Below are 18,261 nucleotides of genomic sequence, written 5' to 3' on the forward strand. Positions count from 1 at the left end.
AAATACTAAACTCCACAAACTGGGACTTTCACCAACAACATCTTGTTTGTGTGGCCAGGAAGAAACTGTTAACCATATTTTTCATCAATGTCATTTGATGTCATCAATGTCATCAAGGTCACGTAGAAGATCATTATAACGATCTTCTACGTGACCTACTTAGTGTAGTTCCTAACTTGGACTCCAGCAACAATAAAATTCTGGTTGAATCTCAGACAGCTTTTAATGTGTTTGCTTCTCGTGCATTTAAAAGAAGAACCGAAATTAGGTCCTAGTTTTACTGTTCCTCTACTCTATGTGGAAAGATGCTACTCTATGTGGAAAGACTACTCTGTGTGGAAAGGTGCTCTTTAGAAAAAAAAAAAAAAAAAGTAAGCAGCAGCCGTTATCCACCGCAGGATGGAAGCCTCCTCAACAATTCAAGTTGAGGGAAACGGACCATAATCTGCCGCACTGGTCCAGTCCGGGTTGGCAAATTGACCATATTTAGCAGTTAGGGGTTTGAACTCCGGTCTACTCAAAGAGCGTGTGCTACTGCACTCCTGTTGATGACCACTCAGCTACGGAGGCATGTGCTGTAAATAGTTGCATAGTCAGTGCCTCCGATTAAGAGTAGCTCACTCAGGATTTTTCTATGGGGGAGGGGAAAGGATTAGATAAAATTAGTCCCCCCATTTTGATCGATTGTCTTTAGGGAGGGCCCCCCTTTCTTATTTGTTTTTTGTAAAATACTTGCATTTTCGTATTTACTCGGCTTTGGCGAGTAAGAGATACTAATATAAAATCTTTTGGCTGTTTAAGCCTATTTTATTCTCCATTTATTGTTATTCAAGCACCTAATAATATATAATTTCATTTATAATAATTTCTGTTATGCTGAAAGTTGTTCATTTTCATTGTTTCTAGCAGTTTGCCAACTTTATATAGTTGTATCGAAAATCGCAAAGGAGGTTAATGAGTGTGAATACTATTGGATCGAGCTTCAATAAGAATGACGCATGCGCAACGTTGGAGGCTAATGGTTAGGTTTACTGCACAGAGTAATAAGATACATGTACTCTGTGGTTTACTATATAGCCGATTGCCACTTGTTGCTATGATGAAGTTTTAAATTTATAACGGCAGAAGTCATCTACAAATTACCGGTAGTTGTATGTGGCATCGCATTTTTTATTTTTTCCGGTTTCCGCATTCTTACAAGTTATAGGAATTCTAGAATATATATTACCTGGGAAAATCGCATGCACAATATTGTGAAGGAAGAATGGAGTCTGATATCAGTTTCAAGTAAACTTGGACAGCCGAATTCAAAGTGATTTATATGTTGCGCGCTTATTAACTCAGTTTACATAGCTTGTTCTGAAAGTGTATATACTCTTCTGGATCACATCTCAAAACCACAGCGTTTATCTTCTGTTATCAAGGTAAGCAGCAGGGGTGGGCTGTCCCGAGGTTTAATGGGCCGCACTGCACACGGGCGCCAAAGTTCAAGGGGCGCCTGAAACTTACACACACATATGAAGAAAATTTTAAAGGGGGCACCAAATCGTGATTGGCACCCGGCGCCACATACCCTAGGAAAGCCCCTGGTAATCAGTATTCTTTACTAACATTTAAGTTTTATTTTAATTGCTGCTGATGTTAAGAGATCAGTGTATAGTCTTCCAAGGCACAATTATTATGATTTAGACCAGGGGTGGGCAATTTTTTTCGTCAGCGGGCCGAATGAAATTTTCGTATCATGATGCGGGCCGAATGAAATTTTCGTATCATGATGCGGGCCGAATGAAATTTTCGTATCATGATGCGGGCCGAATGAAATTTTCGCATCATGATGCGGGCCGGAATAGATTGAACGATTTAATAAAAAAAAAATCAGAACCTAAAAAATGTTATATTACTTGAATTACCAAATTATTAATGTATTTTTAAAAAAGATATCTGAATGTCCAATTATCATTGAAAATGCGGCATTCGGCATCAATTTTTCTTTTTTTTTTAATTGGCTCATTTTATGGGCTATAAATTATATTAAATTAAAAATTGTAATAATTAGAAAAGGCATAAAACATACAATATCTTGCACCAATATTATTTTTTTCAATAAGAAGTCAAACCCAAAGGAACTTCGTTCGATCGATGCTACAATAATAATTAGGAAATAACTCTTTGACGCTGCGTAGAATCACTTGGTTACTGTTGTACTGGCCGCGATTCCCGATTGAACCGAATTAAGCCGAACGTTTACGGCGAGTGTAGTCAGGTATGGATTTTCTATATTATGCATTTACCGAGGGGGCCGGATTCAACATCGTCGCGGACCGGATGTGGCCCGCGGGCCGGCTGTTGCCCACCCCTGATTTAGACCATGTCATGTGTTTCAGGTTCTAGTAATTTATTTGTTCACCGTCCTAAATTATTTCTCTTTGTAGTATCCAAGAAAGCTCGCATCCGGATTTCGAGTCGTTGGACGTTATTGATCTCGTAATATTCAAACACCACGCGTTCTTGAGTTTGTACACAAATCGGAATCGGTTTTCACATATAAATACAGTATGCGAAAATTTTTTCCATGTCTTTGCTCTTGTTTATATTAAGTTTAAATAAACAAGGGCTACTGTGGCCAAATTGGGTCGCACGTCTTTGCTATATTATAGTTAATAGTTGACGTCTGTTGATTTCTGCTGCAGTGACGGATCCAGGAGATGGAGGAATACCCTTCCTCCCAGAGTCTCAGTAAATGGGAAAAATATACAGTAAAACTTGCTAACCGGGATTAATTGAGGGTAATCCGGATTAGTGAAGCAAAAGATAGCCCTAAAAGACAAAAAAAAAAAAAAAAAATTAGAAAACAAATTGGAAAATTTACTGATGTAGCGCAGATAAAAATAAATAAAAAAATATCACTATAGAACCTTTATTTAAAAACCATGAAAAAACAATACAATTTATCCATCGATAGAAGACTCAGAAGTTGTAGTTGTTTTTGAATAATGCAGGTTTGAAGAAACTGTCAAGTTTTGTCTTGATTTTATTATTATTTCATTTAATTTTTTTCTAAATCGCTCAACACCACTACTTAGGTCTTAGGGAATCACCACAATTTTTTCTATTAGTGATATTGTGTCTAAATTACTAGAGCCATTCTGAACTGCAAGTAAAATTGTGTAACTTTAAATGCTTTGGCAAACTTTTATGCTGCTGCTGCCTTTAGCTCCACACAACGCACGCCAATGCCATTTAATCGTTGCTGTGAATACCACTAAAAAGATTTTAAGGCTAAAAGCCTCAGACTACGGAAAATTCACTAATCGAACAAGTTAGTGCATAGCATCATGTTAGTTCATAGTAAATCACCGAAGTGGGTGAAATGGCATCGTTTTTGTCATATCTCATATTGTGAAGGCCTTCACAACGAGTTGCCCTGATATTGCACTACCTCAAATGAGCAACGCTTCTCCAGTGGGGAAGACTAATGTACTAAGGTTACTTATTTTCAGCGGTACTACCTGTGGGTAGTGGTATTAGTCTCCTCCATTGGGGAAGCGTTTCTCATTCGAGGTAGTGCAATATCAGGTGGTGTAGTGTTATACACTACAGTTGCTATTAGTCAGCCAATTCTAGGGTTGCTATATGACAGCATTACGCAGGAACCGTACAAATTGTCCTCGTTCCTCATTTGCTAGATGGGCATATAATTAACAAATGGGTTTGCTGAGCTCAACTGTTCATAATATTTAATTAACTAACTATCCTAACCAGCTTGTTTCAAAGATCTAATAACAAGCTTGCGCGCACTCCTGATTGCACAGATCTTGACTATCCCTTGTATTTGCATGCACTTATCTGATGTGCAGTGGGTGTTATCTCTCTATACATTAAAAAAAGTTTTCCTCCTAGTGATATTTATTCGAGCCAATTTTTGCCCATCATGAAATCACGTAATTACTTATGATTCTTGATGTTTACTAATGATGTCATTTGGGTTAGAGTTGGGTCAAAAATAAATGCACCACTTAATTTTAATAATTAAATATTCATCTATGAATCATATAAAACAACTTCAATGGAAGAAGAGGGCGAGGCAATTACGTCACTACAAATGCAATTAATTATTGACAACTGCGTCCATAACTTCACCAACCTCGTGCACATGCACGTGCTTCACTAACATTTGATGTTCCATTGTTACGTTTTTTTGTATATTAATGAATATTGTGTATTAGTAAATAGTTTAGTATTTTGTAAATATTTTAAAGATTTGTAGTTTGTAAGTATTTTAAAGATTTGTATAGTTTGTAATTATTTCAGTTTAATATTTTAATCCTGCTCTTTCGGATGCAACAATATTCCTCATGCATTATGGAACGCGAAGCAAAAATCCTTTGGCTAAAATCTATTATGTATTTGGGTACCACTTGTCTCCGGTCGTAGAACGGTCGAGTTCTGTGATTGGGTGATTATTGTGAATGCGTTTTGTTTCTGATTGTTTTGTGTCTTCGAGGAAGGGGGTGCTTAGCTTAGGTAGGGTGTTTATCTCCCCAATCCCGCTGTTTTAAAATATGAAAACGAGTTCCAGATTTTAATACAGCGCCAAGTTCGGGGATAAACACCCTAGGCATGTCAACCTAGGCTGAAAGGGGGCTGGGCTAAACGTGGCACCTGACTTCTAGTTGAAGTATGGAGTGGTACCCAAGGTCTGAATTTTTACCAGGCCTTTTCTTAAGTGTCCTATGTAAACGCAGGTAAATAATTACATAGTGATATTTATTCGACCTTGAGAATGCCGCGCACTACAAATGCACAGGTAAATAATTACATAGGTCATTTCCTGATTAGATCAGTGCGTTTCAACAGGTGTCTTTTACGTAGAAAAGATTTGACGTACTCCGTCATACCTCTACATATTACGTAGAAAAGCAAAGCATGCGCGGAGGTTGGCGAGCAGGGGGCGGAGCCCCCTAGTTATTACTATTATTATTATTATTTAGAAAATGTAAAGCGTATTCTTTTTCCAGCAGAGTATTTCAGTAGACAAAAAAAGTCTACTAAAGATGGGGGAAAGTTCTACCAATTTTCATCTGTATTAATCTCAAGCTAATCACGAAGTAATATAAAGTTGAGGAAAAGTGAGTAGGAATGTCATTTCTGTATAGTGAATAAGAAACGAAAATATATTCAGCAATACTTTCCTCAATTATCTATGGTGAAATAACTGTACGACAATCACGATAAAACATCATTAGTAACATTTGAAACTGTTACTGACAACCTATCGTTTTTAGCTTATCACTGTCTCGTAGTATGAACCGACGTACAGCCCATAATGCACCTTGTGCCTACAGATGTTCGTTGTTGCATTCAAGGTCACAACAGTGATAGGACCGTTACCATTATTGTTCGGCTCTAGAAGAGAAGCGTGGCGAAATGATATTACTATAGCAACGGATAGGCGATCATTTCGAAGGAGACGTGTACATCACTCACTGTCTGGTAAGTTTGATTTCAGCGTTACGTAGGAACCGTATAAATTGTCCTTGTTCCTCATTTGTTCATTTTGATAAGTTATAGTGATTTCAGTCCTCCCTCCTTCAAAAAACTTAAGGCACGTAATTTATAAAGCAGGCTAACTGATGTGAAGCTGTGGATCAAATGATTTCTTTTTCACCATGGCTGGAGAAGTCTAGCCATGGTGCCACAAGTGTTTTTAAAGGATTGCGCGAAATTTTGTAAACATAGGCCTGATCACTGCAAATTTTATTTGTGATTTTTTTTGCTTTACAAAGCAAAAAAGAAATCACTAATAAAGTTTGGTTTGGTTTGTTTATATATATATATATTTACTTTTTTTTTTTTTCAACCTTAATATATATATATATATATATATATATATATATATATTAAGGTTGAAAAAAAATGAAGAAAAGAAGTAATTTTATGTTTAAAATTAGATAAATATGCAAGCATTGCATATTTATCTAATTTTTACACACAAAATTACCTGTTTTCTTTTTCTTAATCTGTAAACCTATTTCATTACCACCAACCTGCTATTACTCCAGACTTGACCATTTCCGTGCGCATTAATTTATTTTAATTATATCATATTTTTTTTATTTTTATATTTTCATATTTTTAATTATTTCATTACTTGTTTTTTTACAAGAAAAGGTTGGGCGTCACTGCTTGATCCAATTATATAAATATATTAGCTTCTCGATAATTATTCAAAATTTATAAGGTACCGATGATTAATTATTGGTAGAATGGAGCATAGACAACAACGATATTTATACAAGTCTAGGCAGGGTCGTCTTTTGGTGTCCCCTAGGTACTCTTCGTTTGGCATTCCTAGGCCGAATTACTCTTCATTCTGAGGCCTCACTACATTTTATCAAATATATTAAAATGTTCTTGCGGTAAATGTAATTTTTTGTTTTTTAATAAATTCGGAAGAGTTTCTGTAAAATTGGTTTTGAATTAATTTTTACAACACTATTCCAGCACTAACTTACTTGCAATATGAACTCTGATGACGTTTTGATTTTACTAACAGAAAAAGCCGAAGAAAGAATTTATTTTAGAAATCTGTTTAAAAATTGGTTTTTAGAATTTTATTGTTTTAATAAAATTGTTGAATTCAGTGTGAATTGTGTTTTTTCGTAGGCCCTAAGCACAGTGCCTGAAGTCGCTAACGGAAAATACGACTATGGGTGTAAGTACTGACAGTTAGGCACATCTGCAGATAATTTTCTAGTCGGGGGATGGAGTGGGGATACCAAAAAAAAATTTGAATGACATCTTGGAATATTTATTTTACATATATGAACGTATTCATATATGCATATTCTTTATAATGTGTGCAGTAGGGGTTCTCAAACCTTGTGATAAGCAAACTCCCTAAAATAATAAATGAATTTTTGCCCATCATGAAATCGCGTAATTACTTATGATTCCTAATGTTTACTAATGATGTCATTTGGATCAAAAATAAATGCACCCTTCATTTTAACAATTAAATTTTCATCTATGAATCATATAAAACAACTTCATACATTGAAAGAGTTTTATTGGAAATAAACAACAATAAAAACTTAAAATCTGACACAAAACAAAATAAAAAATAATAATAAAAAAAGATTGGGACAATAAAAATGAAAGTGATGATGATTTGTTGATTTATGGGGAGGAGGAGACACAAAAGCAGGTGGAAGGCTGGGTGGAGGGGCAAAGAAATACAAATGAAAGTTTAGTGATTCCAAGAGAAACGCAATGAGAATGACAAGGAAGTAGGGAGGGGAGGAGAGGAGATTAACATCTTTATTGAGGCAAAGAAGAGAGAGAAGAAGTGGATAGTTTCAAATATTTAGGGAGTATTGTAGATAAAGAAGGAGAATTGATAAGGAGATAGTAAAAGAGACCAAGGACAAATGTTTTATAACTGTGTAAAAGATCTAGTTTGGAGAAAGGAAGTATCTGAGAAGCACAAGATGGTATTCGTACATAATAAGTTCTATAGAGCTTATTATGTACCAATAATGATAATCTATGGATCAGAATCATGGGTAATGCAAGAGAATGATATTATCAGAATGCAAGCAAAGGTGTGTGAAAAGACCAGGAGGAGTAGAATAAGAAATGCGGCCATTCGGGAGAAAATTGGAGAAGAACGATTACAAGAAATGATCGAGAAAAACAGACTGAGATGGTTTGGTCATGTAATTTGCGTGATTAGTGTAAGGAAGTGTTCTCATGGCCCACGATCTTCAGCATTTTATCTGTTTTGGCTCCAATTAAAAAAAAGGTTGGACATTTCCTGGTTTACAGAAAAACCAGGAAAAACATTGTAGTACAGTAGTAAGCAGGCAAAGAGGAATGGCCCTGTTACAGAATGAAATCACATCGTCACTTATGCTTGTACGTTTTGGTCTCTTGACTTGGCTCATTGCTTTCTTTATAATTTTATATGTGTATATTTAAAATGCAGTGCAAACTTTTAAAAGAAGGAGAAGAAGCAATTGACTTAAAACGTACCCAGTAGTTCTTAATGTAGATTTTTTTGTTATACACAACTACGCGAAATGAGAAATATCACCGTTAAAAAAAAGGATGGGGGTAGGGAGATCGACTTATACTTTAAACACGAATTTTCAAGGCAAAGAAAATAGAAAGAGAATTGATTTATACCTGAATATGTGGCTCTCTGAGCCAGCCTTGACTCGGACTTATGGATATATTATTCGAATGAACCTTCAATTACTCACTTATAAGTCAATAAACCTACATTGAGTTACAGAGTTATTCTTATTCTTATTAGAATAAGAATAACTCTTAATTTTATTAAAGGGAGAGCTCTTATTCTTAATTTTATTAAAGGGAGAACTCTTATTCTTAATTTTATTAAAGAGCATGATCTTTATTACCCCGGTGTCACACCAAATGATTATATGATAACTAACAGATCCAATAGCTAATGATAGTATTATTACAGTACAATACTGTGATCGAGGTCGACTCTTTGGTTTGCGGGAATGAGTGCAAAATAAATTGCTAATATGGTTATTTATATTTAACTGTACATCGGTAATCCTCCGAGGATTTACTCCACTGGTTATCATCGATGAAACTAGGAATGCAACCAGTAACAGACTGTGGCAAAAAATCGATCCTGACATTTAAAGTAAACCGGCCAAGAAATGGGGAATAGTGTGATTTTCGGTACCGATAATTAAAATTTATTTTTAATTTTAAAGTCATGATAATTGATAATAACAAGAAATCGTGTAGTAATAATCTCTTACTCTCCGTTAATTGAAAGGAACAGTAAAAAACTTAAAAACAGGCTGCTAAAAACACAACTCGAAGAATGTCTCAATTAAAAAAATCGTTCTGCTTTATAAGTCTTTAATAAATTCATAAAGTTATGAAAATTAAAAGAAAACCAAACTGAAAAATCGTGCATGAATAACCGGAAAACTAAATAATTTGCCCAGAAATAATTAATATTTTATATTAATTTGTAAAGAGAAATTGTAATGATCATAAAAAATATTTTTAGACATTTAATATTAATTTGTGTTTCCACTAGAGTCGGTTCACTGATATATTAGGAGAAGGCCCCTTCTGGCATTTGCCAGATGACCAGTCTTCCAACCCTCCATATCACAAACCATCACAGTGTTTTGAGGAGAATAATGTAGTTAAACTGCCATTTCCTGCGAAAAGCTAAGATCTGAATCCAACTGAACACATTCGGAATATTCTGGAACAATTGTAGTGCCCTCATACTAAAAACTTGCAGTGTACTATCGTAAAACATGCCAGTATGCTACCCATTACCACCACTGAACTTCATTATTTGTGCAGCACAATCTGAATGAATCTGTTCTTTCGGTATACAGTACTCCATTACCACCTACGTTGATCACATGCCTGGATTGTGTAGCATGATTCGTCACTTTCTGTCACTGTTGTAATATCCAGTGCGTCTGTTCTCTGCACCAAGACAGGTGTTAACGGGCATTGCTGAGAGACATATATCTCCCATCCCGAAAGGTTGTTGGTTACATTTCGAAACGGGGAAACAATGATAATTTCCAGAATGTTGCACATTAATAGTTCATTTTTTTTTTTAGATTTTTAAACAAGAGTGATGGGAAGCGGATATAACATCTATCCTCCACAAGGTTGTTGGGAATATTTCAGAATATAGTTTATTTGCATTTTTCTGTACTTAATACTTCCTTACGTCTAAATAGTACCCCGTCCGTCTGTATGTAATAAATTCGACTCGCAGTGGATGAACTTTCTTAATTTTATATTTGGCTCTTTTAGAACGATTTGCTAAATTTAATTAAAATCGGACCAACAGTAATCCGGCAATTATTATTTATTATCTATACATTAAAAAAGTTTTCCTCCTAGTGATATTTATTCGAACCAATGGGAGAAGAGGATGAGGCAATTACGTCATTACAAATGCAATTAATTATTGACAACTGCCTCCATAACCTTCACCAACTTCGTGCATGTAGTAGTAGTAGCAGTAGTGGCATGTGATGCAAGAAAGCAAGCGTATGAGCTTATGCAGTATCAGCCAAAAAAAAAAATTTACAAAACAATCCCCTCTAAATATGTGTGATTCACTGTTTTACATTTGATGTTCCATTGTAACGTTTTTTTTTTGTATATTAATGAATATTCTATATTTGTAAATAGTGTAGTTTAGCATTTTGTATATATTTTAAATATTTGTATAGTTTGTAAATATTTCAGTTAAATATTTTAGTCCTGCTGTTTCGGATGCAGCAGTATTCCTCATGTATTATGGAACCCGAAGCAAAAGGCCTTTTCCTAAGTGGCCTATATAAACGCAGGTAAATAATTACACAGTGATATTGGCTGAAGCCCTGTATAGTAAACACCGGCAGGTACTTCGATGAAACCGACGAACACGGCGATAATTTACAGGTGACGGCACCTCCCTTTTCTGATTGTTTTCATTTCATTGGGTAGTCAACTTTTCAACAGGCGTAGCACCGTTGAAAAGTTGACTACCCAATACAACATGGGCCAACCCGGAACAATATCTGGCATGACCATGCGTCGCACATATGGGCTATACCAGCAGACGACCCCTACGGCATCCTCTCCTAGCCAAGGTTCACTGGCGTAAAAGACTGGAAGAAGGTGTGCTGCTCGGATGAGTCACGTGATTTACTCCACACCGTGGATGGTCGTGTACGGAATTGGCGTCAACAACATGAGGCTCTTCATCCATCATGTATGGTATCAAAAGTGCAGGCCGATGGAGGCGGTTGTATTGTGTGGAGCATGTTTCACTGGCAGGAACTTGGACCCCTGGTGCATGTGGAACAACGTATCAGTGGTCTCCACTATCGTCAACTGCTTGCTGACTGTGTACACCCCGCTATGTTACATTTTTTTCCGAATAGCGACGGTGTCTTCCAAGATTACAATGCGCCGAGCCATTGGGCACTTGTTGTGCAGGAATGGTTTGAGAAACACAGTTCTGACTTCCAGTATATCGATTGGCCTCCGAACTCTCCCGATATCAATCCCATAGAGTACTTGTGTGACACTATGGAAAGGCATATCAGCCGTCTGGATACACCAGTCACCTCCATATCTGCATTGCTGGCCGCATTACACACAGCTTGGTTGGCCGTACCTCCCGAACGCTTCTGACATGTTGAATCAATGTCACGTCGGATAACTGCTGTACTGGGCAAAAGGAGGACCTACGAAGTATTAGGTAGGTGGTCATAATTCAGTGATCACTCAGTGTATAATGTTCTTGTTTATACTCCGGCACGACCACCAGGTTAGTGGAGTTTACAATAAATCATCAATATAAACGTTAATTATTTAGCAGTCACGGGCTTGAACCGCGGTCCACTCTAAGAGCGCGTGCTACTGCACTTACGCTCCTGACCACTCGGCTACGTCATAGTGGTCTGACTTGTGGTGCTTGGGTAGAACAACGTGAGCAACTATCCACGGACTGGTGCTTAGATATTAATGATTGCACATTGTATATCTGTGTGTATATATACATTTACGTGAATGTATATGTAAATAGATGACTGCGAACGTAAATGCCTGCATATGCAATATCCAACAACACGTCGCATAATATACAATAATAGATTTGTATATATTTCTACTTCTTTCCTCTTTTACTTATTAGTTTCTTTTCTCTTTTTTCCGCACTTTTTTCCATATTGCTTCTATATTATCTATTATGACAAAAAAAAAATAATAATAATAAATCTGCAGCCATTGTCAATCCACTGCTGGATGAGGCCTCCTCATGAAGTCACGTTGAGGGCATGGACCATAATTTTCCAAGCTGGTCCAGGGGGTTTGCACATCGACCGTATTTAACAATCAAGAGCTTGAACCCCGGTCTACTCAAAGAGCATGTCCTATTTCACGCCTTCTCATGACGACTCGTCAGCTGCCTATTAGGCCAGCCCACATACAAATTCCTGTGTGTATTCCTGGCTACCTGCTTTATGTTGCTTGGTACGTACACGCGGTACTGTTATTGGAGTGCTCCATTTCATGACAAGGGGTGGATGTACCTAATAAACTTTTTTTTTGCTATACATTAAAAGCGAGGCTTCTTTGTGCTTTAAGCCAATATTCATACTAATAATTTAATATTATAATTAATTATTTAAAACATTAAATTATAATTGTATTATAATTAATTAATAATCATTGTTGAATAATTAAATAAATTGATTTAGTTATTAAATTTTATTTTTATTTTATTTTTCAATTAAATTTTCATTATTTGATAAAAAATAGTGAAAATAAAATGCGCATTTCTGATCATAGCTCGGGAAATTCTAATTAAGCCTCTGTTTATGAATGACTGTACTTCTTCACGTTACAGATAGTGCAAAGTTTTGTCGCTTGCAAACTTCAACAACATTATGACGCTGAGTGGTGGGATTCCATTATCGTGGCCATCTCATTTTTCCAGTAGGAAAATTTGGCCATCTCATTTTTACTACTGGAAAAAATAAGATGTGGAAAAATGACATTACGGTCTACTACTATAGTTAATCGTGCTGAATTTGTGTGTTTTGTGGCCTCATTTTCCAAATTGTATTTGAACTCCTGTGACTTTTGGTTCTGGGGCTCTTTGAACGGCTGGATATACCGTGCTACAATCGCATACGCTGGAAAACTTAAAAATACAATTGAAATGAATAGCATTATATTAGAAGGCTCCAGTGGGGGACTATATATTCTATAATTGAAAATTGCAAATTTTGTCAATCAAATGACATCATGTTTTCTTTTCAAAATATGTTCTTGTTGACCAATAGCGTTTATATTTTTGTATGATAATTTTTACAATTATAAAATATAATCTTTCTTCTAGGAGCAAGCAGAGTTAGAAGATGGCATCTACAAGTGGAGATAAAAAGGGTTTACCATTAAAGAGTTTATATGATATAATAGTCAGGGAAACCATCGCTCCTCTGTTTCTGCTGTTCTTTGCTCCAAATTTGATTGTCTGCACCACATACTTTGTGGTCTCGAAGAAGAGCAATTTTAATAAGGCGTCAAAGAACCCATGTCATTTCTGGCAAGAGGCTTGGAGAGCAGCAGGAATAGGAGACTCAACATCATGGACTTGCGTTTTCATTGTGGCAGCGTGGGCAGCCATGTCTATTCTCTTTCTTAAAGGAAGAAAATATTATGGTCCTCCAACAATAACAGGATTCTGTCCTGAGTACAGAGATTCGGGATTTCGATATTACATGGTGTCCATGATGATGGTTGGATTTTTATTCTTCTCTCCTATTCCAGTGTCGGCATGGTATCTATATACAAAAATGGTTGCTATTACTGGGACACTAGTAGTGTTTGGTGTTGTATTCTGTGTATTCTTATTATTTAAAGGGTGGATAGCTCCGTCATCAGGAGACAGGAAATCATCAGGTAATCCCATATTTGACTTTTACTGGGGTACAGAGCTCTATCCACGCCTAAGTCGTAATTTTGACATTAAGATGTGGACCAATTGTAGGTTTGGAATGCTAAGTTGGCAGTTAATAGTACTAGTATGCTGGAAAGCTCAAACGGAAAAGTTTGGTTGGAACTGGGCGATGGCTGCCACAGCAATATTGCAGACCATCTATATCTGCAAATTCTATTGGTGGGAGGAAGGCTATATGAAGAGTTTGGATATTATTTTGGATAGAGCAGGTAAGTGTTATCTGGTATGTTTAAAGTCAAAATTTTTGGTTACATTCATACATGTTGTCAAAATATATATAGAGTAGTTGCGTTTTCTTAGTTATCTGACTATGTGATAACAGGGCATCGGCAATACATTTCTTGGTTAAATGTGCGCTGTACCACTTTTAGCTAAAAAAATACAGTGTTTTTGCTAAAAAAATACAGTGGAAATCGTTTAACATGAAACCATGGGGACAGAAATATTTTTTCGTGTTAAAAGAAGTAAACAAACAAAAAAAAAACTCACCAATGTTTTTGATGTCGTAATAATCAAAAGAGTTAAGATAGAAAGTTTAAACAAGTTAACATTTTATGCACTACACAAGGGACATTTTACAAAACAATTTATTAACACTTAACATGTTCATTGACTTCATCAGATAAAAAAAACACATACAATATGTAAAAATTAAAAAAAAAATTCTAATTATTTTTTGTAAAAAAATCTATCTTTTTTTGCACCGTGTTATTTATCATCTTATTATCTACAAATTGTTCATTATTGTCCATTATTTGGTTCATTTCACCACTCGAATGTACATCTAAATAATATCTGCGCATACTTTTTATCAATTTTCGCATTTCTGATGTAACTAACAAATCGATGTCATTGTCTACATTACCATCAATATCTTCAACCACGGGACCCACTTCCGTACGCCATTACGACATCCAAAATAATTCTATCTGTTAAAATCGGCGTTGTACACAAATTAGTATCATCAACTGCGACAAATTCATCCAAAGATACCGAACTTTCTAAAAGAGATGAAACATGCCCAAACATTTCACTGAATGTCAGTTCAGCTTCTTTTTTGTCTTAAGACTCTTGAGTAGGTATTAAATTCGTCATTTTGGAAAATCCCGCATGACAAAAACAATTTTCGATAGTCTTTGGCGTTACAAGATTCCAAGCAGTGCGCAACATATGCAATGCATCCAATAACTTGACAGAGAAATCTTTTGCTTCAATTGCGGCCAAATATTTTCTTAGCAATTGTTTTCGGTAATAAAATTTTAAATGTGTGATCAAGATAATTATGTCTTGTGATCAAGACATGATTATATTATGTCTTGATCACAAGTAAAATGCTCATAGTGTTTGGAGGCAAAAATATAAGCTTTTAATGTCACGTCAGAGTGAGCTGGACAATTATCAACAATCATGGCAACTTTTTGCATAAAAAGCGCTTATCTAAATTCAAAAGCCAATCAGTAAATGTTGTCGCGGTCATCCACGCCTTGTTTTCTGTGTACACAACCGGTTTTTTTTTTAACATTTTTAAAACAGCGCGGATTCATACTCTCCCCGATAACGAATAAGGGCAGCTTTTCAGATCCCTCCGAATTGCAAGCCACCATTATCGTTATCCTCTCGTTGGACTTTTTGCCACCAGAACACTGCTGAACGATAAAGTTTTATCGGGTAAGCTGCGATAGAACAACCCCGTTTCGTCGGCGTTAAAGACATCTCTCGCACTATATTCTTTAAGCATAGTGGGCAATGTAGACTGCACCAATCCGATGTCATACTCGGTGAAACTTGATTTGCTTCATCGCAAACATTTTTAAAAACGATGCCGTTTCTTTTCTTGAAACGTTCCAACCAGCCTGGATTCGCAACGAATTTAATCCCATATGAATTACAAACACATCCGCTTTTTCCATTAATAGAGGTCCCTAGAATATAGCATTCTAGGTCTCAGAATGCTCAAGATATTGGAGCATTCTGAGACCTAGCTCGTTTGAACCAAACGCGCTAGGTCTCAGAACTGCGCTGAAACATTGCAGTAAGTTTGTCTCTATTCTTTATGATTGCCGACAACGTAAAGTTAGCGATTCCGAACTTTTTACAAATGTCTGTTTTCGAAGAATCCCCTACAAAACACCATTTTAACTTTAAGCGAAATAGCGCTTTGTTTACGCCCTGATTTTTCCATTGTACAGTTGAGGGTAATAAATTTACGGATTTTTTACTAAACACGAAATTCACCACTTTATACAGTACGTGTCCCTCACTTCAAGACTGTAAATGAAATGTTTTGCCCTGCGACGGGTAGAGGCAATATTAAAATGTTAATATGTTAAAATGATAAGGGTGGTGTGCGGCATCCTTGTACTATCAAGCCCGTGACTACTGAATACGGTGCAGTTTCTTGTATTCTCTCTCTCTACCTTGTGAACTCCTCTGACCCTGTAGTCGGCCCGGAGTATAAACAGAAAATTTATTTATTGATTTATATTGTTTATTATCAGATGTCGGCCTAATTAATAGAAAATTGAGTGATAAAGTCATAAACAGTAAAAATTTAGTGACGACGCGGCGGCCGGTATATTTTTTTGTTCTTCTGAGATGCGAAATATTTTCATGTTAAGCGTTTTTTGTTTCATGTAAAAGAAAATAAATGTATTAAATCACATAGCATTTTGCCGATCAGAATATTTTTTCATGTTTAACGTTTTCCAGTGTATATAGAAAGTTTATTCATACGCGCGCGCGCACACACACACACCATTGTAATCTCTCCATCTTATGACACACGCACGCATGCACGCACACACCATTCTCTTTATTTCCGGGACAGAATTAAATAAAAATTATTATTAAATAAATGAAATACATTTATTTAATTAAGAATTACGGAAATAAATTTAGTTATGATATTAATTAGATTATATTTTAGAAGTGAAAAAAATTATTGAATTATATTGAGTAAGAAGGACATATATTTTTTTTTACTTTAGCCAGCAAGAAAAACTTACTTAGTGCAATGGGCTTAATAGTGACAGCAGAAAACAAACTTTACTTTCACAACGGGTTTCACCACTTTTTAATTTAAGACAGCGTTTTTTTTTTTTTAAAGAAGCAGAATGGGATGAGTAAAAGACTTGTCTTCCTTTCAAAGAGGTGTTTTCCTTATTTCATTTATATTTGCAGTATTTGTCAAGTGGATTAGTAGCTGTTGGCTCGCACGTGATTTTCAAACTATCTTAGAAAGGTAATTTTCCTGTCCATTTTACTCAATTATCCGCTTCCCTGATCCGTCAAGGACGCATCAGGGAAGCGGATAATTGAGTAATTATCCATAGCTTTGTAGCTGCTAACGATCAGAAGTCACTGTCTACCATGATGCAATAGAATTGCATAAATCATTAGGTTCTTCAGGTTATAATGTAGCGTGGTGTCTATGTGTTGTGCAGTGATGAATCACAATCCACACATTGAGTGGTTCCATCCGGATAAGGATGCTCAGACCACTGACCGCGTTGACCGAAGGTACATAAGTAGACGTGCTTTGGGTGACCGGCGTTCAAGCCCGTGACTTCTAAATACGATGCTGTTTCTTGTAATCTATCCATTTTGTGAACTCCTCTGACCGTGTGGTCTTCCCGGAGTATAAACTGAAAATTTATTTATTTATGTGCCTAAGAAAGAGTTAATGCTGACAACATTATAGCTACTGCGATCATTGCTTGTAGCATCATAGGTCTGGTCATACTTCACTCTGATTCTGGTTATTGGTCAAATTTCTCAAAGTTACGAACGAAAAAACTTCCGTGGATCTGCTCTAAATTCTCAGCTATTTTCTTAAAGGATTAGGAATGTTAATTGCAATTTAATTCATACATATGTTACGAACAATGCATAATAAATTATATAGTTTAATAGCGTTGATATTTTAACAATTTTAGCACAGTAATAATGAAACTGAAATAATTTATTTTTTCAGGATTTTACATCTGTTGGGGATGTATTGCTTTCCTACCTATGTTCTACAGCTTAACAACCCTTTATATGGTGGAAAATGCACCGAAGATAACTTCACTGGAGTTTGGGGTTTTAATCATCGTGGGAATAACCATGATTAGTTTCAATTATTGGGTTGATTATCAGCGGCAGTTGGTACGTCGAACTGAGGGTAAGTGCGAAATTTGGGGAGCACCTGCTCGCGTGATCAAAGCTACATATTTGGATCGAGAAGGAAAGACCAGGACCGCCATCTTATTAGCATCTGGATTTTGGGCTATTAGTCGACACATGAATTATATATTCGAGATCTTGGCAGCTTTCATGTGGTGTATCCCATCACATTTCAGTAGTCTTCTTCCCTATTGTTATGTGATATTTCTGACAATTCTTCTGGTACACCGCAGTTTTCGTGATGAAGAAAAATGCCGCAAAGTATATGGCAGTTCATGGAAAGAATATTGTAAGATTTCCCGTTATCAACTAATACCTGGAGTATTTTGAAAAACAAATAATTATTAAAAACATTTTTTTGACATTTAATCATTGGTTACTAAAAATTATTGTTGAACTTGAAATGTCTAAACTTACCTTTAAGTTTAGGTGTATCAAGGTCAGCTGTAATTTTCAATCAGTAATATTATATAAATTTATGGCACAGCCCAAGACAAATTAAATATTAATATTTAATAATTCTATAATTTGCTGGATGTTATACTTTGTCTTAATGA

At 35.9% G+C, this 18,261-nt stretch overlaps 1 protein-coding gene across 1 annotated transcript; it reads left to right on the forward strand.

Annotated features, from left to right (window-relative positions):
- The first annotated feature begins 5,271 nt into the window (after nt 1-5,271).
- LOC150089440 (uncharacterized) lies at nt 5,272-18,034 on the forward strand. The gene is made up of 3 exons (XM_090368600.1): nt 5,272-5,493; nt 12,920-13,749; nt 17,514-18,034. Exons 2-3 carry the CDS (start codon nt 12,939-12,941, stop codon nt 18,032-18,034), a joined length of 1,332 nt encoding a protein of 443 aa, XP_090224726.1. The 5' UTR covers nt 5,272-5,493; nt 12,920-12,938.
- Nucleotides 18,035-18,261: the final 227 nt, after the last annotated feature.

This window comes from Mastigoproctus giganteus, chromosome 2, assembly GCF_048544385.1.
Source record: "Mastigoproctus giganteus isolate SK-2022 chromosome 2, ASM4854438v1, whole genome shotgun sequence".
NCBI classification, from domain to species: domain Eukaryota; kingdom Metazoa; phylum Arthropoda; class Arachnida; order Uropygi; family Thelyphonidae; genus Mastigoproctus; species Mastigoproctus giganteus.